General features: G+C 51.1%; 6 protein-coding genes and 1 pseudogene across 7 annotated transcripts; 3 read left to right on the plus strand and 4 right to left on the minus strand.

Moving 5' to 3' along the window:
• Nucleotides 1-74: 74 nt before the first annotated feature.
• Nucleotides 75-3,891, plus strand: CC77DRAFT_1060160 (hypothetical protein; the record flags this gene model as incomplete). Its single annotated transcript, XM_018528316.1, has 3 exons — nucleotides 75-938; nucleotides 983-3,771; nucleotides 3,822-3,891. 3 exons carry the CDS (start codon nucleotides 75-77, stop codon nucleotides 3,889-3,891), a joined length of 3,723 nt encoding a protein of 1,240 aa, XP_018387689.1.
• A 544-nt stretch (nucleotides 3,892-4,435) lies between these two features.
• On the plus strand, nucleotides 4,436-10,648 carry CC77DRAFT_793997 (hypothetical protein). The gene is made up of 4 exons (XM_018533214.1): nucleotides 4,436-4,817; nucleotides 4,882-8,932; nucleotides 8,980-10,434; nucleotides 10,484-10,648. Exons 1-4 carry the CDS (start codon nucleotides 4,546-4,548, stop codon nucleotides 10,607-10,609), a joined length of 5,904 nt encoding a protein of 1,967 aa, XP_018387690.1. The 5' UTR covers nucleotides 4,436-4,545; the 3' UTR covers nucleotides 10,610-10,648.
• A 1,446-nt stretch (nucleotides 10,649-12,094) lies between these two features.
• Nucleotides 12,095-13,174, plus strand: CC77DRAFT_1019279 (hypothetical protein). The gene has a single exon (XM_018524806.1). It carries the CDS (start codon nucleotides 12,318-12,320, stop codon nucleotides 12,786-12,788), a length of 471 nt encoding a protein of 156 aa, XP_018387691.1. The 5' UTR covers nucleotides 12,095-12,317; the 3' UTR covers nucleotides 12,789-13,174.
• Nucleotides 13,175-13,619: 445 nt separating this feature from the next.
• CC77DRAFT_794043 (hypothetical protein) lies at nucleotides 13,620-14,955 on the minus strand. The gene is made up of 2 exons (XM_018533215.1): nucleotides 14,294-14,955; nucleotides 13,620-14,245 (listed from the first exon to the last, which is right to left on the minus strand). The coding sequence occupies exons 1-2, from the start codon at nucleotides 14,881-14,883 to the stop codon at nucleotides 13,855-13,857; spliced, it is 981 nt and encodes a 326-aa protein (XP_018387692.1). The 5' UTR covers nucleotides 14,884-14,955; the 3' UTR covers nucleotides 13,620-13,854.
• A 1,697-nt stretch (nucleotides 14,956-16,652) lies between these two features.
• Nucleotides 16,653-16,808, minus strand: CC77DRAFT_t32 (annotated as a pseudogene). The gene has a single exon. The product of its transcript is annotated as a tRNA-OTHER (tRNA).
• A 551-nt stretch (nucleotides 16,809-17,359) lies between these two features.
• Nucleotides 17,360-19,359, minus strand: CC77DRAFT_794221 (FAD/NAD(P)-binding domain-containing protein). Its single transcript, XM_018533218.1, has 4 exons — nucleotides 18,962-19,359; nucleotides 18,633-18,900; nucleotides 18,442-18,573; nucleotides 17,360-18,380 (listed from the first exon to the last, which is right to left on the minus strand). The coding sequence occupies exons 1-4, from the start codon at nucleotides 19,186-19,188 to the stop codon at nucleotides 17,571-17,573; spliced, it is 1,437 nt and encodes a 478-aa protein (XP_018387693.1). The 5' UTR covers nucleotides 19,189-19,359; the 3' UTR covers nucleotides 17,360-17,570.
• A 1,450-nt stretch (nucleotides 19,360-20,809) lies between these two features.
• CC77DRAFT_794127 (integral membrane protein) lies at nucleotides 20,810-22,359 on the minus strand. Its single transcript, XM_018533217.1, has 4 exons — nucleotides 21,971-22,359; nucleotides 21,825-21,919; nucleotides 21,593-21,774; nucleotides 20,810-21,545 (listed from the first exon to the last, which is right to left on the minus strand). Exons 1-4 carry the CDS (start codon nucleotides 22,182-22,184, stop codon nucleotides 20,930-20,932), a joined length of 1,107 nt encoding a protein of 368 aa, XP_018387694.1. The 5' UTR covers nucleotides 22,185-22,359; the 3' UTR covers nucleotides 20,810-20,929.
• Between the last annotated feature and the right edge of the window lie 182 nt (nucleotides 22,360-22,541).

Raw genomic sequence — 22,541 nt, forward strand, 5'->3', positions numbered from 1 at the left:
CCAAAGAACACCAAGCCTCCCGCATTCCCAACCATCCCGCTCAAGATGCAGAAACGGGCGGCACCCGCACGATTATGGCCCCCGTGAAGCGCAGAGATCTGGTCTTCGCCGCTATCGCCATCTTCATCGCCTGGGGGTACCTGACTCATTGGCAGCCGAAGCTACACTACCTACCCTACGCCTTTATCGCCGGAGTGCTCGCGACGCTTGCGCTGCTAGCATGGCTCACCTTTACGATTGCCTGGGACAGAGACGTGCGAAGCGGCGGGAAGGTCGACTACGGGCCGCGCCATGTCGCCTTCGTTGCGCCAGATAGGTGGAAGGCTGAGAGGGAGGCCATGAACCTGAGGAACACGTACATGATGGAGCCACTATACCCAGCGTCCTTCATGATATCAGACAGCATTGACGTGCTGATTGGGCTGATACTGCGCGACTTTGTGAAGAGCTGGTATGGCAGTATAAGCAAAAGCCCAACATTCGTCAACGAGGTGGACCGGGCGATACGGGCTTCAATGGGCGAAGTGCGAGAACGCATACTGGCATTGGATATGGTCGAGACAGTTGTATCGCGCATGATACCTCTTATCACGGACCACTTGCGAGCATCGTATGAGGCAGAGCGCATAGTTCGTGGACGCAAGCTGTCACGGGATATCACGGATTCTGAGGAGCTTGACCTGGCCATTGCAGCCAAATACAAGGAGGGTCGATTGCATCCGGCGGCTTCGCTGGCATATTCGAATACCAAGCCTATACAGCAGCAACATCTACGAAGCATCGTCGCGCGATTACTGCCCACGATCATACCTGCGAACATGTCCACCAGTCCTGCCGTCAATGTACTGATTAAAGAGCTTGTAGCCTGCGCAGTCTTATTTCCTGTGATGCAGATGCTTGCTGACCCAGACATGTGGAACCAGCTTATGGAGGGCTATGTAAGAGTCTACCCGCTCGTAGTAGGACGTAGCTAACATGGCAGGGGAAATCTTTGATCCAAGAAAGGAAGACTGTTCGCAAGATTCGAGCTGCCCTCGACGAGCACGCTCCGCCGTCACCGAAAAACCTCAAGAATGTTCAATTCCCGAAGCTTGCGCCCGGTGATAATGAGCGACGATTCGAACGTTTCATACGAGCCATCCGGCAAACCAATACCCTTGCAGATGCCAGACGATTTCGCAGCGAGGTGTCAAGTCAACTACGGAAGGACTCAATGGTAGAGGGTCAAGACCCTGTGTACCTTCGGCGTCTAGAAACAGCGCGGCAGATTCTGGATACAAAGGTCGCCAACCTCAGCGCTGGTGGCTCAGTTCGGGCAAAAGTTGCCGAACAGGAGAAGCCGAAGCACAAACGTACCTCGTCCAAGTTCGCAAACGCGTCTCTGCGCGAAGTACTGTACGATGCCTCGGGCCTGTCTTGCTTTATGGAGTTCATGGATCAAGCAGACCTAATGAGGCTGGTACAATTCTGGATTGTGGTGGATGGCTTCCGCAATCCACTGGAGGTAGAGACTGAAGAAGCGCCGGACTATATAGGCGCGCTTCCTGCCTGGACAGAGTCTGATCGTGCAGATCTTGCGCAGATTCACGATGGTTACCTGTCAAAACCGGAGCTGAAGATACTACCTGAAGCACGCCAGGCGGTTTCAGAGTTTCTCAAAGCTGGACGGAAGGCAACACCGCAGCAATATCATAATGCGAGGCGTTCGTTATTGCGTGCGCAGACGGCAGCATACGACCAGTTACAGGAACCCTATTTTCGGAGGTTCAAGAAATCTAATCTGTACTACAAGTGGCTAGCCATGGACGAGGCAGCAAACGCTCAGAATAGCACCGTTAATACCAGGACTGTAGCGCAAACCCTCGACAACTCGTCCACGGCGGCTCCTGCTATGATCCGGACCCAGTCACGGCAGAAGAGTGCGTTGCAGATTCCGCATGGAGACCTGCGTCGAGCCGTTGCATCATCATCAGATCTGAAGAGCCAAGGAAATGTCAAGAACGTCGAACCGCCCGCGCGACGCTCTCTAGATGTACAGACGTCATCATCTGCACGCACGCCTCTGTTTGACGACGACTACGACTCCGACCCTCTTGCACACTCGACCGCAAGCCTCAACTCCGACTTTGGTCATGGCCGCACCAATGGTAACAACACGCAGGTGGTCGACGCCATGCAAGCTGCTATTATTGACATCATGGATGAGCCTGAAGGATCTATCTTCTACGAGCCAAGTCTAAAATCGCCAATAGACAATGTCTCGATGCATGGATCCGCCGATATACAACGAGTGTCGTCCCCGCGTCCTCAAGGACAATCACATCAAAGCAAGGAAGACCTCAAGCCAAGTATAGCATCACTGGGTCTAGTTGGAGAGCCCAGAACGCGTGGAGTCTTTGATGATGATATCTTTGGCGATGAGGAAAGATTTCTGGAAGACGAGATCGATGACCCCTTACCAAGAAGCAAAGCCGATGAGGAAGAGATACATGAGGCAGCACCTGGAGATCTGGGTCTTGCCGAAGCTATCGATGCACTTACTGCAGATATCGAGCGTCTTGTATCGCAAGAGTCTATCGTTGACTCTCTTACATCGAAGGCGGAGTTGACAAATAACGCTGCCGAACTGAGGATCTTACGAAAATCGAAAGCCAGTCTCCAGCGAGAGATACAGAGGAAGGAGCTACAACGTCAGCAGTACATTGTCCAAGAGAGCGATAACAGCTTGTATGGACGAGCCACTGTATTCATTCAATCTATCATGGTCGGTACCGAAGAAGATGGTAAGGAGTACGCTATGTATGTCATCGAAGTCCGACGACGTTCTGGTGATCAGATGCCTGCCGCTACTTGGGTCGTCTCACGGCGGTATAGCGAGTTCCACGAACTGAACAAAAGGCTTCGAGTGAAATTTCCCCAAGTTCGAAATCTAGAGTTCCCGCGCCGGCAGATGATGCTTAAGCTTCAAAAAGATTTCCTACACAAGAGACGGCTTGGTCTTGAGAAGTACCTGAGGGAGCTTCTACTCATCCCAGCTGTGTGCCGCAGTCGTGAACTACGCGCCTTCCTTTCTCAGGCGGCGATCAGTCCTGCCGATGCGTTAAGAAACCAGAATCCTAACTCCAACGACTTTGTGACTCGTATCTACAACTCGGTCGCAGATGGCATGGAAGAATTTTTGGGCAATATACCTGTACTCGATCAACTATCTGTCGCAGGTCAAAACCTCATATCAGCCGCTACCACCCAGCTCGCGAATACAAACGGCGCAACAGCCCAACCTGGCAACCTCTCTTCGTCCGGTGTTCTCGTCGCCGGCGAACCCAACAACGACGCAGAGGCAGAGGCCGAGCTCCTCGCCTTCGAAAACAAAGAGCTCGAGCCTTTCGTAAAACCAATCTGCGACATCTTCCTTGAGACCTTTGAGCTAAACCGCGAGAACAACTGGCTTCGAGGTCGCGCCGTCGTTGTAGTCCTCCACCAACTTCTCGGCGGCACCATCGAACGCAAAGTCCGCGAGTCTTTTGACAACCTGCTGTCTGAAAACAACATCGTCAAGTACATTGATACGTTGAAGGATAGCATGTGGCCCAACGGCAGGATGAAAGCGGGCGTTGAGAGAACCAGCAAGGACAAAGAGGGGAGTAGGAAAGCGGCGAGCGAGGTTCTCAGTACACTTGTGCCTGAGTTGGCGAGTAGTGTGGTGGGGAGGCAGAATGCGCAGTTGGCGGCGAAGAAGATTGAGGGGACTATTAATAATACAAGGCTGAAGTAAGTTTACAAGTGAGTTCAGTGTATTGAGTAGAGCTAACAAGATGCAGTACGCATATTGCTTTCACACTGCTAGACGAGATGATCCAGGTTTTGTTTCCGGATGTTAGTACGAAGTAATGTTCAGGCATATGGTAGTGTTGCATAGCTGGCGTTCTGCGTAAGCGTCACAGTGGAGTATTACTGTGGAGTCTTGGATCTATCCGTATCATGTTTATGTTTTGTCTCAAATCCACATCTCTATTTTTATGCTGGTTCTCATCCTCTATTGGTAATTACGATCACTCGCTCTTTCTTCTTCTTGCTTTCGTTACGTCATAGTGGCGGCCTCCCAGATTAGGGATACCTCAGGCATGAAGATAGGCACAAAGGCAGATAAGATGTTGCCCAAAGCAGTTCTGTTTATCATGCGTAGAGGTTCTGCCTAGATATGTCGCGAGGCTGAAGAGCTGGAATCCTGGAATCGATACATGTACGCGCTGGCGAGGCTGAAAAGCTGGAACACCAGAATTGGCTGGTGTACGCGCCCGCATGCATACGCCGTATGCACGCATATTTGTTCGCCATTGACTGGTGCCCGCTATTCCACCGCAGATAAAAGGAATTCGATACCTCACCTTCACCTCTCATCACAGCACGAAGGGCTTTTCGGCTAGCATCAACACAAACGGTGAAGAGTTGCTCCTTCCCAGCAAGAGTCGCCAACAACACAATCTTTGCAGCGACACATTGTTTCGTAACTTACACTCGAACTCACACTTGAAGAGACTCAATATGTCTGGACACGGCGGACGCGGCGGACGCGGCGGACGCGGTTCACGTGGCGGACGAGGTGAACGAGGCTGGCGAGGAGGTAGAGGTCCTGGTCGCGGTCGCGGTCGTGGCGGCAACTCGTTCAGCAACCACGATGGCAACCCACAGCATGAGTCAAAGCCTATTAGAACCAAAGAGACGGACGAGCAGAGAGAGGCCAGAAAGTCATACAGCTCCTGGAAGCGCCGTCTTGGTGAGGCTGAGACTGATCCGACAACTATGCGGCGCCTTTGGTAAGTACTTCATTCTACGAATCGCACATGAGACACACACTGACTTCCTACACCAAAACCTTAGGGAAGGTGCATTGGGCATACTCGAAAACGGAGATAGAGACTGGCTTCAACAGCTACCCCAAGATCTCGATGATTCAGACGATGAGAACGGTCATCGCCACATTCTAGCCATTCTACGCACGAATGTTAGCCCAGACTGCGGTACCTTCCTTGAAAATGCTCGCAATTTCCTCCTCACGATCACGCACTCGTCGCTCCTACACTGTCTTGCGGTTGACACACACGTCGGATCGATTTACAACCTCTTCGGCGGGGTCGCTGGACGTACTGCGGTTCAATATCTGCAGCGAGTTTCCAATGCTCTCTCAGCAGCTCGAACAATTAGGTGTTTTGCAATTTCTACGGAGGATCATCAAGCAACACTTCTGGCAATGACAAAGGCGCTACTCGAGTTGTTGAGGCGGGAGCGAAGAGCACGTTTCAACGACAATATCATACCGCTAGTGGACTCAATCCAGACTGCAAGCGATGCTTGCAAGGGCTCTCCAGATGTTTCGGCCCGGACTACCAACCGCCTCAACGACATTCGAGCCCTGGTAGCACGTGCGCAAGGAATGCTTGCTGATAGTGTAGGTGATGATGACACTGGCGATCACGACGATGCTAGCGACCAGAAGTCTTTCTATCCAAGAGACTTGGTAGTTCCTTCAGGCCGCTTCGACAACGACAAAAAGGACATCGGTGACCTGATACTCTTTCCGACTCGTGATGAGATCATGACCGATGAGAAAGAATTCCTGCCATATACGGATCCAGATCAACCACATTTCCTTGAAGACCCTGTACAACGCCACATCGACACTTATTTTCGGCTAATGCGCCATGACATCTTCGGAGAACTGAAGAGTTCTTTGGCTGGTATCATGCATGCAGTATCTCAAGATCCCAATGCGCTGTCCTATGCCAATCTTGGAGACATGCGCGCCAATCAGTATACCAACGCTCGTGTCTCCTATGTCACACTCAATAAGCGGAAGGGTCTGCAGGCTCAGATGGAATTCTTACAGCCTGCAATCGTTCGAAAGAAGAATGCCGATCAGAAGGTGAAGTGGTGGGAGGAGTCCCGGCGATTCGATGACGGGTCGCTCCTGTCATTCATCTGGATCCAAGATAATGTCGTTCAACACATCTTCCTCACTGTCTCAGACAAGACCACGGATCCCAAGAAGGAGTATAGTCTTACACACCATCACCAGATGGCTTACGTCACGACGAATTTGGTGACTCAAGACCGAGCAACAGTCAAGATGCTCATGCGCGCAAACATTGGAGTGACCCGCGGCCTCTTGCTGGAGTTTCCGAAGGTCATGCCGGCGACATTTGCACCCACTTTAGAGAGCCTACAGGCTATGCATCGGCTGAATCGTCTGCCCTTCCGGCAATGGATTGTTCCAGACAAACACAGTGGTACCCCAGGGGCACGTGGGATTCAGAAGATTCCTCCACCTCTCTACGCGCGCACTTCTGGCTTCCGATTCCCAGCCACAACGCTCATGAAGGACAAGAACGGCGAGCCATTTTCGATCGAACCGACCTCATCGTGCAACGACGAGGCGCTCCTTGACAAGCTTGAGACCAAGACACAGCTGGATCGCGGACAGTGTCGCGCATTAGTTGCTGCGTTGACCCGCGAATTTGCGTTCATTCAAGGACCTCCAGGTACAGGGAAGAGCTATTTGGGTCTCCAGATCATGAGAATACTGCTGGATATCAAGAAGAAGAAGAAGGACCTTGGGCCCATACTTATCGTATGCTATACGAACCATGCCTTGGATCAGTTTCTGGAACATCTACTAGACATCGGCGTGAAAAAGCTCATTCGTGTCGGAGGCATGAGTAAGTCGAAGAAGCTTTCCAACCACAACCTTCGCACCATTGGCGACCAGGAGACCAAAACCAAATCCGAGAAGTACATGGCGGCTATGAGGTACAAGAACCTGGACGAGAATGAGAAGGAGGCTGGAAAGACCTTTGCTGGTCTTCACGCCTTGTCAAAGCGTGCGCAGTGGCAAAATCTCAAAGCCCATATCCACGAGGAATACCCAAGAATCTACAACCAGTTCCGTCGCGTCGATGATCAAGGCTTCCAGACGGCTGGCCGTCACCCATTTGATGTATGGATTGCAGGCAGTGAAACACACCATCATCCAGTACTATCCCCGGAGGTCCTACGACAAGTCGTGCAGAGGGCTACTGAAAATGTGTTCTCCCTGTCAGTTCACGAGAGGAGCGCACTGATCGCTCATTGGGTTTCTGAGGCTCAAAACAACAAGGTTAGCGAGCTTTTTGAGATTGTCAACGATGCTACCAAGACGCAACGCGAATTGAGCAACATCCACGAAGAGCTCAATCGTCGACTGCTAGAGGATTCAGATGTCATCGGTGTCACGACCTCTGGGTTGGCGAAGCGTATTTCATTACTCCAGCAGGTGAAGTGCAAGGTTATCATCTGCGAGGAGGCGGGAGAGGTCATGGAGAGCCACATGATTTCTGCGCTACTTCCTGATGTTGAGCACTTGATCCAGATTGGTGATCACGAGCAACTCCGGCCTTCGGTCAGCAATTTCCGCGACTTGTCGCTCGAAAGCGATCGAGGAAAGCTCCATGCGCTCGACAGGAGTCAGTTCGAACGCCTCTCAATCGGTGAGCCTGGGCGGCCTCTTATGCCCGTTGCTCAGCTGAACGTACAACGTCGTATGCGCCCGCAGATATCCTCGCTAATCCGCGAGACCATATACGACAAACTTAAGGACCATGCATCTACCATTGATCTGCCTGACGTTGTCGGATTGCGCCATAACGTCTTCTGGCTTGATCATACCAACCTCGAGAACGAGAAGGATAGCGATGTGCACAACACCAAGTCCAAATCCAATTTGTGGGAAGTCAAGATGGTGCATGCACTAGTCCGGCATGTCGTTCGACAAGGTGTTTACAAGTCAGATGATATCGCGGTACTAACACCATATACTGGCCAGCTTCAGAAACTGCGAGCTGCTATGCGCAGCGATTTTGAGATTTGTCTCAGCGATCGCGACAAAGAAGCGCTCGAGAGGGATGGTTTTGCAGTGGACAGCGACAGCAGTCCGGACGTTGCGACACCCGATCATGAGAGTCATCAAGGCAAGCCGTTGGAGAAGAAGCAGCTGTCGGAGCTATTGAGAATTGCTACGGTTGACAACTTCCAAGGTGAAGAGGCCAAGATCATCATCGTCTCCCTTGTTCGGAGCAACGAGAGGCAGAACGTCGGATTTCTCAAGACGACAAACCGTATCAATGTCTTGTTGAGTCGCGCTCAGCATGGCATGTATCTCATCGGTAACACAGACACATACTCTAGCGTCGAGATGTGGCAGAGGGTTATTGGCATGCTACGTGCGACCGACTCAGTGGGTAAGGCCCTGGCTCTGTCCTGCCCTCGGCATCCCGATACGGACGCTGAAGTACAGCAACCTGAAGACTTCCATAGGCTAAGCCCTGAAGGGGGTTGCAGAGAAGCATGCGCCGATCGTCTCGATTGTGGTCATCAATGTGGGGCCCGATGCCATTCGGAAGCGATGCATGCAGTCTTCCTGTGCGAGCAGCCATGCCAGCGCCGACATCAGCCTTGTGGTCACGCATGCCAGAAAGCCACGTGCGGAGAGTCTTGTGGAAAGTGTATGGTCCCACTCGATAACGTACAACTTCCATGCGGCCATGTCAAGCATGGTGTCGCCTGTCACCGTACCCGAAACATGTCCAGCATACCATGCGACGTCAAGGTCTCGAAGCCCGTACCTGGCTGTGGGCACGATGTGATCGTAAAATGCTCGAAGGATGTTTCCGGGAAAGATTTCAAGTGCCCTACTCCATGCAGTGCGCCTCTGTCTTGCGGCCATCCATGCCCTGGAACTTGCGGTCAGTGCAACATTAAAGATATGTACAACCAACCGGTTGTCAAGCACGCAGCTTGCACGAAGACATGCGGGAGAAAGCATGGAACTTGCAATCACGATTGCAATCGCCTATGCCACGATGGTACAGATTGCGGTCTGTGTCAAGCGCCATGTGAAGTGAGTGACATCTATCTATCCCCAAAGTGTATTCTGACTCCATCTAGGTACGTTGCAAGCACACTAAATGCCCGCAGAGGTGCCATGAGCCTTGTGCGCCGTGCGTTGAGCCGTGTGTTTGGTCATGTGAGCACCAAGGCGACTGCAAGATGCCCTGTTCGGCTCCGTGCAGTCGCTTGCCCTGCGACGAACGTTGTACGAAGCTCCTTCTATGCGGTCATCAATGTCCGAGCATCTGCGGTGAAGTATGCCCTGAGGACTACTGTCAAGAGTGTGGCATGAAACCTGAAGAGCAGCCAGACATGATCATGATGTTGCCGTATGCTGACGTTGACTTGAATGACTCGCCTATAGTCGTTCTCAGTTGCGGGCATTTCTTCACGACTGAAACACTGGATGGACTTGTTGGCCTCAAAGATGTGTATAGTCTCGACGCATCCACAGGTCTCTTTACCGGGCTGATTGAGAATGCCGAGCTTTCCGCATCGATTCCACAATGTCCAAATTGTCGAGAGCCTATCAAGCAATACGTTACGCAGCGCTATAATCGACTCATTAATCGGGCTGTCATCGACGAGATGTCTAAACGCTTCATCGTGAACGGTCAACAGGAACTGCAGCAACTACAAGGCCAGCTTGAAGATGTCCGAAAAGAGCTTGAGGCATCGCAAAAGGGTGTTGTCCCGGCTGAAATCGTCAGGCTACGTGGCGAGGCGGCTCACGAGTTTACCATGCAGTCCATCAACGACGAGATCAGGAACCGCTCTGGGGACACTATCAAGCTATTGAATGCAGTCAAAGCATTCCAACGCCGGATGGACATTCGACATCAGCCGACCTACAAGCTGCACCAAGCGACTCTTCATAGTATATCGCGAGACGACTCATTGAACGCCGAGTTTGCAAAGTTGACGATTGACTCTTCGGAAACGTCCACCAAGCGCGATCGCGACCAACGTATTACTCTTGGGGGTAGACTGCTCGAGATCAAGGTTCGCTGCTTGGTGCTCGAAGACAACCTTGAGATCATGCGTGTCGTAGTCCGGAAAAATCTCCTGAGTAAATTGCCCCTTAGTTTTTCCGGGGGTTCGCCGCTCGTCAAGACGCATCAGTTTATGAAAGACACGGAAAAGCTTATCGGTGATTGTATCCGTGAGAGTCTGCCCAAACTCGCAGTTGAGGCTATACTACACTACGCCCAGATCGCTCAGTCCTTCGGTAGTGCTCAGTCTGGTCAAGACAACAATCGCGCGAAAGCTATCGACTACCGCAAACTCGCCAGGATTCTCTTGACGACGGCTGATAAGCTCTGTGAGCATCCTTTCGGTGGTAGAGATAATTTCCGCCAGGCTATTACTGCTGCATCAGAGATGCTGAGCAAAGAGTTTTATGAGGCGGTATCGAAGGAGGAGCTGGAGTCTATCAAACAGGCTATGGTCAGCGGGCGTGGCGGCATCGCAACTCACTCTGGACACTGGTACAAATGTGTCAACGGACATCCGGTAAGTTACTGCTCTTCACTCTCACAAAGTATGTTCTAACGCAACGCAGTTCGCGATCGGAGAGTGCGGCATGCCTATGGAGGTGGCGCGTTGTCCCGAGTGTGGCGAGCGTGTTGGTGGTCAGAGCCATACCGCTGTCGCGGGGGTGTCGCGCGCAATGGAGATGGAGATTTGAGATGGAACCATTTGGCGCTTTTGTAAATCACGTCAGCCTCAATCGTGAGGCTTACTGTGTAGATGGATGCTGTAGATCTCAATCACGCTCGCCCAAGCTCTTTGGCAATGTCATCTGATGCGATGTAGTTACCTCTAATGGACCAGCTTGCTGTGGACTGTACTCTCGTCTCGCAGTTCTCTCGTGAATGGCTGTATTGTCGTCGCAGCACATGTCAGGTTCGCCAGAAGGTTTTTGGATAAGCAACAGTAGTACGTAATAATGTGAGATAGCGAGGCCCGCTCCTTTATCACCCACACCGCCGACAACATGTCTTCTCGTCTTCTTCCTGGCCATTTGCCGTTATTTCGACGGTGTAATCACCCAAAAGAACACATGCCGTTATAAACGAGATTTCGCATGCTGATCAATGCGATGGCCAAGTTCGCGATGTCTTGATGGAGGAAGAGTAGAAGGCGCTTGGTGTTCTTCCATCTGGGCAACACTGCCGAGTTGCCGGGGTAATTGCGATGTGCAGTGTCGCTTGTCGGTTTTCAGTTCGCCAATCATCTACCATGGAATATCGCGAGGGAGCTATTGACTTTGTGGAGCATCATCTCTACCCACTGGATCTGGGGGCACAGTACGATAGAAGGCACTCACGCGCTGTAGCATCGCGAGCGCACTTATGACGCAGCTCAAGCTACTCAAGCGACAAAACGAGGCTGCAAAGTATAACATATGCAGCTCATCCGTCCCTGCATCACTCGGGTTGAGGCCATGTGGGCTGCCCTGGAGACGGCTCGCAGAACCCCCTGTCTTGTTTAAAAAGTGGAAATTTGACCCTGCCGCTAGCGACATGGCTCACATTCCTCATTGGCCTGCTAAAGGAGCTTCTCCGCGCTTCAAGGAGATGAGGCCCATGGCTCTGAGCGCCGCCATCCGCCATCGCATTGCGGTGAGAATATCGCGCATCACGATGGCCGACGATGTTGAGTGTTTGAAGTTGTGGAGTGGGTGACAAACCGGCAGAAGAACGAACAATCAAACGTCGCGCATCTAAACGCCCATCCAACCAGAAACATCACAGCATAAAGGAGCGAACCCGATCGACGAATCACTTTCGCTTGCGCGCCAATTCCAATTCCAATGGCTATTTGTTCGCCCGCAGCCTTGTCACAAGATTGGTGTTGTAATCTTATTTTTCCACCTTCCGTTAGCCGCCATGCCCCCCTCAAAGGGCCTGAGGCGAGCAAACCATCGTGAGTTCCTGAGTCGGGCCCCAGTTTCAAATACTGCCGGGGATCCTCCCTTCTCATCTCTTCTCGCCGCATCGCTCTCCAAACCTCTACGCTCATTACTTTTTTGCGACCCTGCGTTTGCTGTTGCTGCCCGTCATCGTCAGCTTTCTCCACATTCTTTAATAAACGTCGGTCCGTTGTTCTAAGCCACACGTCACACGCGGGACTATCACACTCATTGTAATTACGATATTCAACACGAAACAACAGTCAAGATGAAGGCAAACACTATGATGATGGCGTTGGGTGCGCTTGCTATGGGCGCGAGGGCTCAGGATGCTGTTGCGTAAGACATCTCCACAATCCACATCCCCATCTGCCTGATCTCATCCGCAACGCGACTACGACGCGGCTTACCCGCGATAATCACCTCTAGATCCTTGCTAACATGCTGGTAACGCAGGCCCGACGTTCAGCAATCCGTTCTCATGGTCCTCGCTCAGGCGATCCCATCGGATAGCGTAGCATACGCGCTCGCATCGTCCTCTGCATTCGCGGCTGAGATGGCATCGTCTCTCTCCGCTGGCAACACACCAACTTGGTACCAAGCGCTCCCAACGGACGTTCAGAGCCTCTTGCCTCAAATCTACCCTGCTGCCGTTCAAGTTACGCCAACACCGACTCCTACTCCTACGCCATCTTCTAGCGCGTACGTCGTGAAGAGCAGCAGTGTTGTAGAGAGCTCTAGCGCCAAAATTACGCCATACCCAACTGGAATGAACAGCACCATGGTCAAGCCTACCATGAGCGCTACTGGAGGTGCTAGCATCAGTGTAACACTGAGTCCCAGTGACACTGCTTCTTCCACCCCGCCTCCTCCCTTCGAAGGCGCGGCTTCCAGGCTCTCTGTCGGCGCCGGTCTTGGTGCTGCTCTCGTTCTTGGTATGCTCGCTTTGTAGACATACTCTTGTCTACTCCTGCTTTCTACGTTCGTAGCATCAGGCTGCACCAAGGTGTCATGAGTTCACCTGAAGGCATGCATCTTGCAGTAGCCTGTTGCTCGTCTTCACTATAACGTTTCTTTACGACGCGATGCTGTTATTCTTCTGGGCAACGATTCGCAATATACCTTTTTGACTTTTTTTGGATTTGATGAGGGGAGGAAACACTGAACGGGCGGATTGATGGATCTACATGTGATGGCTCTGGCTGTAATGCTTCTGCATCCTGGTTTGCTGGTTTGTCGTTCGAGCGAGCGAGTTTGGTGTTGGTGTTGGTAGATAGTTGTAAATAGCTTAATATTTAATCAGTCGACGCAGTAAATAACGGAGTTGGTAGCCAGGAATGAACGTGACGAAGTGATGGCTGAAACGCTGTACTTAAGTAACGTTCTCCCAGGTCCGTGAGGAGGCGTAAGCAACACGCGTCCTGCTCGTGTTGAGCTGAACCTAGACCCACGCCGGATCCCTTCCACTGACCCACAACAGGACTGTGTTGAGTGAACCGACGTCAACAAGCTCCGAAAATAGAAACATCTCCCCGGAAGACAAGACATGTTCTAGACCGTTTTTAACGTTCATTCAACAATGACTAGATTTTGAGAACGCTACGTTTGGCAAGACCGAGTCCCAAAGTGTACGATCCTTGCTAAAACTTCCACATGAACAGGTGTTACACTGGCAAGCCTCTTTCTGCTATATATCACCCATGTAACAAGCTCAGTAAGATACTCGGTTCCTGTAGCTGTCTTTTCTATATGGAGTCATACTGTTTATTACCTGTCAATGTCTCAACATTTTCTTGTCTCACTTACCTCTGATCGTGTCTCAATCTACCCACGGTACACTGCAAGCCTGCTATATCTCATCAATGACATGAAGGACGTGTGGCATATAATGCGCAGACTTTCCCGACAGAGACCTTCCAAGACAATGACACCAGACGGGCACACTATGATAACACCACTTCTTGCGATGGTAATTCTACTTCTAAACTATCTGATATCCCTCCTTACGATGAAAACTGTTACACGTCTTCAGTCGAGGATATGATAGTAACCTGTGGTCCTTTCTCACTCGCTTGTTCGGCCGTACTCTGCACCTCATCGTCGTCCTGTGTTGGTCTGCGAACTATACTTGTAACAAGCTTAGCATAGATGTTTGCTCCCTGTTGCAATGCCCGATCTACTTCGAGACACCTGTTTGCTCTGTATTCCGCAGGAAGAAACTGTAGAAGAAGCTGTATAACGCCAGCGACGCTAATCGCTAGTGGAATAAACTGGCCGATGGTTTTAGCACAGTCCACGTCCTGAATTCTGTTCCACGATATAGTCAACTCAATTGCAAGAATCACAATGGTGATTGATGCGATTTGAAACGCCATAAAGAAATCCTTCTTCCACTGCTTTGGGGTATGACTGTGCAGCCAGTTAGCACAATCCCAGAGGACGTTGGGGGAGTCATACTCTCGGTTTTCTTCCTTCTTCGATTTAGCTTTCGAAAGGTGTCGGGCATACAAAGCGAACAAGACAACTGTCAGGACTAGCAAAGCCGCCTTCAGGAGGATGTTGAAGATGCGGAAGCCATCACTGGTCAATCCGAATTTGTAAAAGCCGAACCCGAATCGCTGGCATGTATTTTCTCTTCTTGCAAATTTTGCAACTTTGAATATCCAGAACCACAATTGGAAGCCGATCTGGGCAACTTGGACGAGCCCGAAGGAAAACCAGTGCATCAAGCTTGATTTCGATGATTCGGGTTCGGAAGGGGTAAACACGCGCCAGAGCATTGCGGTCAGCCAAATGTATTGAGAGCCAAACACCAATAACATAGTGATGTATATCTCGGTAATTTCGATGTCCTGGAGAGCAGTCTCAACGACAAGACCGATGAAAGTTGCTGATGTGAAGAAGGCATTTGACGTCCGCAGACCCGGTAGTTCGCTCGGGACGTAATGGGCGGCTATAAGCAAAGATAGCCATTGAAGGTAAGATCCGATTCGAATTCCAAGACCGTACATATCGGAATTGCCGGACAACTCGCAGATAGTTTCCATCTCGAAGGAAGTTTGCAGCGATGCTTAAGAGTAGTTGGAAGTAAGTGTGTAAGAGAGAGGAGTATACAGCAGGAAACAATCTCGAAGCAGATACTAGAGCTATTTATCATGTCGGACTGAAGTTGCATCTACGAACAGCGTGGTCTAGTTCGTGAGCGCGTCTTCAGCTGAGTGTTAGTGTGGCAGCCACTGCACACGAGATGTAAAAAAGGTCGTCAGATTCCAATACAGCATAAGGTCTGGACTATCTGCTATAGCGAGATAAGAAATGGCGATTGTATCGATGTGGCCGCTGATATCTTGCATGGGTTAACGTCCTGCATGGACTAGGACTTGCGGGGAAGAAGCAACGCTCAGGAAGTTGAAGCGGGCGTATCACAAAGCTTGTCTGACAAGGGTCTGAAAGAGAAGCAAATGCCATCGTACGCTACATGTCTACAGTCACAGTCGAGACCACGAGAGGCATCTTGTAGGTTCAGCTCAAAGGCCAGGCCGCGGGACCGGTTCCTGTCACTACACTAGCCTACCAGCTTTGTAGTATCTGATCAATATCTTCACGGTCGCTTGCTCGCATTTTGGACACACGCTATGACACATCTCCCTTGCCTTGGAGACGACCGAGAATGTGGCGTATGCAAGACATCATGTCCCAAAGTCACTGACTTGATCGTTATTGGGGTTACCGCGAAGCGAGCGATCTTTGATAGGGCCAGGCTCTAGCTCGGGTCGCGAACCGAAGAGTTCCGTGGAATTCACGTCCAGTTGTGCGCTAGCGCGGTCTGGCGCTTGTTCGAAGCTTCTGGTCCCACTTTCAGGTGCAGGCTTGTACTGGGCTGCCGTTGCTTATCCTCAAAAGCTTGACTTTCGAGCCAGTTCATCTTGGTGATTCATGTGTGAGCGATGAGGCTCTCCACGTCGTGAACACTGGTTTTATATTACTCCTTCTCTATCTTCTCACTCTTCGTCTGTTCTTCTTACTAGATAACATTACATGAATATTTTTATCTTGCTCACACTCGTACATAGCAGCCTCGCCGACAAAGAAGAAGAGAAATCCGGACGTGCGACGATTCGAACGTCGATCTCTCACAGTCTGCTTCGCCTCACGGAAACGGTAGCTGACCAAGACAAGTAGAAATTCTCCACGGACCTCGTAGGTCATTATGTGAGTGCCTTGGCCATTAGCTCACACATCCTTTGGTACTGGTTGTCAGAATCTTGACTATACAGACGATGTATGCAGTAGTATGTTAAATTAGAAGATAGGTGAGATGCATCGAGAACGGAAAGATTTCTTATGCAATGGAAAGATGATGAACTGTACGGTACCACCTAAGTTCCTGTTACATCTATTGCTCATCTATACAGAAAGAAATAGATAGCTTGACATACAACGATCCAAGCATCAATCTCTCATAGTCCATTATGCTGATACGGTATAGAGCTTGTGGGCAAAGGTGAGCGCTCTTTCATTAGGCTATATGTCTTTGCGTAGTTATCGCTAGTGATTCGGCGATTTAGATGAATGCATAATAGCATGTCAGTGTGCGAGATAGGCAACATACATCTCGAAAGATAGTTCAGCATGAGAGTTACGGATCAACTCGGACCAGCAATATCATTTTGACTCTCACAATGCGATTGTCTTATTCGGATGTACTGCCTCGCATATGTTATACACAGCCAAAACTTACTGTGCAAAAAGATGTTGGGACCTACCCCAACTTCCCAAGGGTTTCTCTCACATCTCCCAAAAAGAAACAATATCATGGACATGGTACGAGTCGAACGTACAATCTCCCACGCCAATGAGGCGACGTCGCGTCTCGAGTCAGACCCCCGACTCCCATAACCCGATAGCTGCAGCTAACGACCTTCTGGGTTTATCGTATGATGTGGATGCATTACCATTCAGCCACATGCCCTCAACTGATAGTTGATAGAGTTATAGTAATCTAGATGTTATGTATAAAGTGTACGCAACATCGATCTTACTGTGTCATCGACATCTCACTGAAAACATGAACTGCGAGAGACACAACCAAACAATCTCTTGTCCTCTCTCAGAAACAAGTTACGCAAGGTTAGGAGGGAACAATAGCATGAATATGATATGAGCCGGACAACACAATCTCTTATAATCAGTTCCTAATCGTGAGCTCCCGAAGCATCGAACCCGCCGTAAACCAAGACGACCAGGACTCAACCTAGCTCGAAAGACCAGGAGCCCTGCGCCCAGGGGGGTCAGGCGTAAGTACTTTGTCATTACAGTGCCAAAGAAAGGAGGTGAGAAAAATGCACTTTAGTGCAAATTCGAATATCTACGTATCTACATATCTACATATCTAATCTCATTACCATTAAAAAGCCCCAGAGGGCAAACAACAGGTCATAATCGTAAAGTTCCTCCACCACGCAACCATTTCCAAGGTCGCAAACCCTCCGGGAACCGTGATCATGACGCTCATCGAAGGCGTGTAGTAGGTATCATCGTCTAAAGCGCGCGAAAACAAAACCTCTGCCGTGATATCATAACAATATAAAAGAAAAAAAAAGGCATCCTCCAAATGTACACGTGCATGTCGCAATATGCACAAGTTTCTCCTCAGCTCAGTAATCATCCAAAGACTGAGCCTGATGATCGTGATCTAATGAACAACATAAAGAAATTCGTGATCAAGTTCAGCCTAGAAGTACGTGTCGGCAACGTCACGTCCACCACGAATGGCCCATTCGACAATTTCCATGCCGCTGAGTCCACTGGCGTAGTACGTCTTCTTCTGGCCTTGAAGCTTGTTAAGCTTACTGTATGCGCCGCTAGAAAGCGCGTTGCCTTCGAAATGCGGGAAGTAATCCCACTTCTTGAAAGCTTTGACGTCGTCCTCGCAAAAGGGCTGGGATGGCTCTGTGGCATTGCGCGGATCCTTGTTGAGCTCAGACAAGCTCTCAACGAGCAGGTTCCGTGCAGCATCCTCGGTTTGGAACTCATAAGGACCCCAGGACCAGGCAACGGAGACATTGGATTCGCGACTCAGGTGAAGAACAGCTACTGGCTCGCCGTCGTTTGGCGGTGGAACCGTATCGTTGGCGCTTTCAGCGATATAGGAGACTCCGAAGGGAAGCTCCAACTCTACCGCGGAAGAGTAGTATTGGTGGGTCGTGATGTTAGCGAAAGTATCATGCTCCTGCTCAGTCAAATCTACGCCAATACGCTCCAAGTTGTCCATGTTTGGTGGGAAGGCGAAGATGACAGAGGAGCATTCCTGCTTCTCCCATGTGACATAGCTGCCATTGGGTGCAGGAGTGGTGTATGTCAAGATAGGGTGGTCGCCAGACCGATCAACGCAACGGACCTCGGACGAGGTGTGAATGGGCGTCTTACACAGCTGGTTCTTGGCGTACTCGACGAACATCTTGTGGAAATCCATGTAGTATACACTGTGTAGGCCGACAAAGGCCGTGAGGATATCCGGGGCGAAGTACTGCAGGATGTACAGCTAATCACACGTTAGCGTCCTGCATGCGCAATCCCTGCAAGATTTTCTGAGAATGACGTACTGCTGGAACAATGTTGATGTCGCCATAACCATAAAGCGCAACGGGGTTGACAAGGAGAATAGGAAGCGCTGTGAAGTTATTCTGGCGGAACCATTCTGCGCCCGACACGGTGAATTCGTCTGGTACACCATTCTGTTCCTGCATTAGCCTACCGCGCTTTGTGTAACGGCGCATTGCAACGGGTGTCGTACCTTGTAGTTCACAACACTAATCGGTCGGAAGCGCTGATTCCACAGCTGAATGTACCTCGGGATTTCTGCGGATACCTGCGCAGTAAACTGCGGGGTTAGGGTGGGGTTCATGGAAATGTCGCCGGTGGTATAGTTGTAGCGGTACATTTCGCGCGCACCAGCAAGCGCGAAGGGTTCGATGGAGACATTCGTCTGGTTGAGGATGCTGATGGTGTCTGTGTATGTCGCATTCGAGAAGAAGGCGGCGCCGAGTGGGTGGAAGATTCCTCTGGAAGGGTGGTCAGCCGCGTCTAGTGCGCATGGGAAGGCGGATGCTGTGTAACACTTACTGGTCGTCGTACCAAGCCTGGCATTTACCACCAACCTCCGCTTGACGGTCGAACATGACTGCCTTGACACCCTTCTCTTCTAAACGACCGGCAGCAGCCAGACCGGCAGGGCCTGCACCAATGATGCATACCGGGTGCTCTTCACAATTGCATCGACGACCCTGAGGAAGGGCTGATACCGTGCGCAATGAAAAGGCAAGCAGTGGTAGTACTAGCGTCGACCACATTTTTGGAGACTTGGATGGGGATTGTATGAACGAAGAATGGAGACAGCAGATCTTTTAGGGAAGCGACGAAGTAGCTACAGCTTATAATAGCTGCGACGCGTCTTCAGGTCCCTGCATCCTTTCGGGTCTATGACTTTCTCGTTTGCAAGTAACTATGAGGAGGGCGAGCTGGGCAGGCGCTGCACGGTGCGTTGGCATTAAACGGCAAAGAGCAAGGCTAGCACCCCGACCTGAAGCCAGATGGGCGATTTGCAAGCCTCATCAGGCCCGAAGGAGCATCAATGAGGTAAGTTTGAACGGGCAACGGTCGTGCGGCGAAGCACTGGCGCCCGCTGTGACGCTTTAGACGAGGGTCTGCAACTTGAAGCGTTGGTTTTTATTAATTTTCACCCCTGGCATAATCGTAGTCCAGGTAACCGCCGCCGTATCTGAGGGCTGCCTTTTACAGTGCCGCTGAGATGCGTTTCTCGAAGCGCATCGGATACTCGCAATCGCTAAAATCACACTGCAGGCGCTAGAAGCGGTGAACAGCTGTCTGCAGATGTCATGCTGCAGAGCGTATGCGGTCTGTCTCTGGTGCCGCTCAATTGGTGCCGAGGTTTGGCCTTCAGCCCTGCCACTAGTTTCCAAGCCACCGTTTGAGGCCCAGCCGCCCACACAATCGGGAGTGGTTCCTGACTCTTGAAAAAGCTCTCCTGCCCGACTCAATTGCAGGTGCGCTCGCTGTGTGAGACGTCGCAGTTCCGGTGTTAGGACCGGGCCATGATTCGGTATCCAAGGCCGTTGCGCCATATGCCCGTATACATTGCGGCGTGGACGTCATACTGAGGCGATCATGTCTCTGCGCTGGCCTCTCCGTGAGCCTGACAGCTCACCATCCCGCTCAGGGCGATGACATTTTAAGCCTTGAGGAGACCGAAATTGCGACCGCAGTAGAAGTTTCGTAGAACAACGAGGCAAGTTGGCAGAGTGACATCATATGCGCTGCACAGACCGACCGCCAGCCCAAAGTTCGCAAGCCAAAGAGATGAGTTCAGGGTCCAGCTGAGGCAGAACAAAAGCAAAGAGCTGTCGTCGCACCATGCTTCGACACTCCACACCACCAGAATGTCTGTTCATCTCGACGATGTTTGATGCGCGCGGCATGACGAAGAAGCCCCCGATTAAATGATCTCACCGCATGATGACTGCTTCGGGAGTATACATCCACGAAATGAATTTGCCCGAAAGTAAAGCAGCAGGCGGCAAACGACCTCCGAATGGTCTGCTTCGGGTCCGAATATTGGAAGGAAGACAATGCGAAAACGCGACAATCAGCCCACCGTCACCTTCAACCGGTGGCGCAGTCTACGCGAGACGCAAAAAGAAGCAGCGGCATGGTTGTTGCGTGTCGCGTGGGAACACCTCAACAACGAGCCAATCGTAGCCCAAACATAAAAGAAGGGACAGCCAGAGGAATGTTTGAAATCGTGTTATTCGCTATCGTGCTCGACGCTTTTTGAACGAAGAGAAAAAGAAGCTGCTGCTAAGAGCGCGACTCGCTAAACCTGAGAAATCCGCCCAGTTGTCGTATCCGACGGGTATTGACAAGAAAGAGAAAAGAAAGTGCTACGGTGAGCTGAGGTGAGTTGCGTAGAAGGTGCCCTTTGTGGGTCTACCAGCTACTGGACGTTGGAACATCGCTCGCTGAACGGATGTGCATATTAGACTAAGAGATAATGGAAAATACTGCGCCACGCGATCAGTACATGAAAGCTTTTTGCTGCTCTATATCGATATCAAACCGACTCTTATCGGTATCGCCGCTCATCGGTCGTTCCGAGAGGGGACGGTAATGCACCGGAGCAATGGCGGTCCCGGGCCGCGTCTCATCGTTGTCCGTGAGTTTTCGGGTATCCATCTCGACTTGGTCGATGACAGGGGTAATCTTTTCCTTCCTTTTGCTGCTCTGCGAGTTGTTGCCGTACTTGGAACCCTGCGCTCTTGCCCGGTGGGGGAAGAGTAATGGCTTGAGCGCTGGGATACACCCGCAGATGACACCGACGTTTGTTTCAACGGCGGTCCAAAGCCAGATCTGGTATCCTTCCCAAGTGGAGTCATATGTCTCGAAGAGTGTGTAGTGGACCCAGTAGGCTCGGAAGCTGCTCGCAACGACAATGACGCCACCGACGGAGAAGAGAACGACAAGGCCGACGCGTTGAGTCCATGGTAGCGAGAGTGTGAATAGCGTAGGGATCGGAAGTGCGTAGATCATAAAGTCGGTCACCACGTTGAGTACACTTTGGACGACTAGTGGTGGTCCCTCAGGAATGCAGTCACGGTGGTCGGCTTTGAGCTCCCAGTAGCTGGAGATTGGACTAAACTTGTCAGCACTAGAATGGCTTGAACACGTGCGTATACATACATGCATTGTACCCAGAGTGCAACTAGGAAGACAACAAAGGCGGCGAATACAAGCGCAAAGGTTGCCCAGACGAGCTTGCGGAACAGTGACTTTTCTGGTGCGATGCGAAAGTACGATACGAGGATAGACATCTTGACCGTGGAAGAAGCAAGGACGAATAATGTCTGACCTGCCATGGATGCCTAGGGCCGTCAACATCAGCTTGTGGTGGTACGGTTGCACACTGTCGTACCTGTCTACCAACCATCATCTCGTGCGGTGTGAGGTCCCAAACGTGGCGATCCCAACCATAGAGTTGGGATGCCATAATGACAATGACTGTTGTGCCTGTATCGAATGTTAGATGATGAAGTTTCGGAACGAGATCGACTTGCGTACCGATGCTGAAGACCATTGCCACAATCATGAGGTAGTCGTCATACCAGCTCTTCTTCAACCATGCTATCCGTACCCAAAGTCGGAGAAATACAACAATCATAGCAATCGGTAATAGTGTCAACTCGACTATCATCAAACCCGAACCCCTCGTGGTCGGGTCGACGTAGTTCGGCTTGGGCCATGTCGCAAGGACCTCGGGCGGCGGGGACCTCATCGTGATGGCGTATGTGTTTCGGAAACCGTCAACGTATGTTAATCGGTAGGTGTATAAGACTGAGGAACGAGCGTCACCAGCGTTCAAAGAGCACGGGACTGGGAATGGACAGGAATATAACCATTAACTCAGGGCGAGCCAGATCTCCACCCATATGCTCCAGCTGCGCCGTGCACGAAGGCTCGAATACAAGTGGGACTTGGCCATCGTTGGGAAGCATGGTATGCCAGTGTACACAAAGCTCATCTGCGCAGTACCATTGGGAGCGCTGCACGGGAGCTCCGTTGCGGGTACGGAATAGTGTCGGTTTCGCCCGCAGGGGTCCAGGTACCAGCGACATCCGTAGTCCTTCAGCTC

Source organism: Alternaria alternata (assembly GCF_001642055.1).
Source record: "Alternaria alternata strain SRC1lrK2f unplaced genomic scaffold CC77scaffold_7, whole genome shotgun sequence".
Classification (NCBI taxonomy): Eukaryota; Fungi; Ascomycota; class Dothideomycetes; order Pleosporales; family Pleosporaceae; genus Alternaria; species Alternaria alternata.

Bases quoted from the DNA above. Each gene is read 5' to 3' on its own strand.
- CC77DRAFT_794127 (XM_018533217.1), bottom strand. From the start codon at position 22,184: ATGAGGTCCCCGCCGCCCGAGGTCCTTGCGACATGGCCCAAGCCGAAC. The intron at 21,920-21,970 runs GTACGCAAGTCG...CATTCGATACAG, and splicing joins GGCAATGGTCTTCAGCATCG to GCACAACAGTCATTGTCATT. The intron at 21,775-21,824 runs GTACGACAGTGT...TGACGGCCCTAG, and splicing joins AGATGATGGTTGGTAGACAG to GCATCCATGGCAGGTCAGAC.
- CC77DRAFT_793997 (XM_018533214.1), top strand. From the start codon at position 4,546: ATGTCTGGACACGGCGGACGCGGCGGACGCGGCGGACGCGGTTCACGT. The intron at 4,818-4,881 runs GTAAGTACTTCA...CCAAAACCTTAG, and splicing joins ACAACTATGCGGCGCCTTTG to GGAAGGTGCATTGGGCATAC. The intron at 10,435-10,483 runs GTAAGTTACTGC...AACGCAACGCAG, and splicing joins AATGTGTCAACGGACATCCG to TTCGCGATCGGAGAGTGCGG.
- CC77DRAFT_794221 (XM_018533218.1), bottom strand. From the start codon at position 19,188: ATGTGGTCGACGCTAGTACTACCACTGCTTGCCTTTTCATTGCGCACG. The intron at 18,901-18,961 runs GTAAGTGTTACA...CCACCCTTCCAG, and splicing joins CAGGCTTGGTACGACGACCA to AGGAATCTTCCACCCACTCG. The intron at 18,381-18,441 runs GTACGTCATTCT...ACGTGTGATTAG, and splicing joins ACATCAACATTGTTCCAGCA to CTGTACATCCTGCAGTACTT.
- CC77DRAFT_794043 (XM_018533215.1), bottom strand. From the start codon at position 14,883: ATGGAAACTATCTGCGAGTTGTCCGGCAATTCCGATATGTACGGTCTT. The intron at 14,246-14,293 runs GTATGACTCCCC...CTGGCTGCACAG, and splicing joins AAGAAGGAAGAAAACCGAGA to TCATACCCCAAAGCAGTGGA.
- CC77DRAFT_1019279 (XM_018524806.1), top strand. From the start codon at position 12,318: ATGGTCCTCGCTCAGGCGATCCCATCGGATAGCGTAGCATACGCGCTC.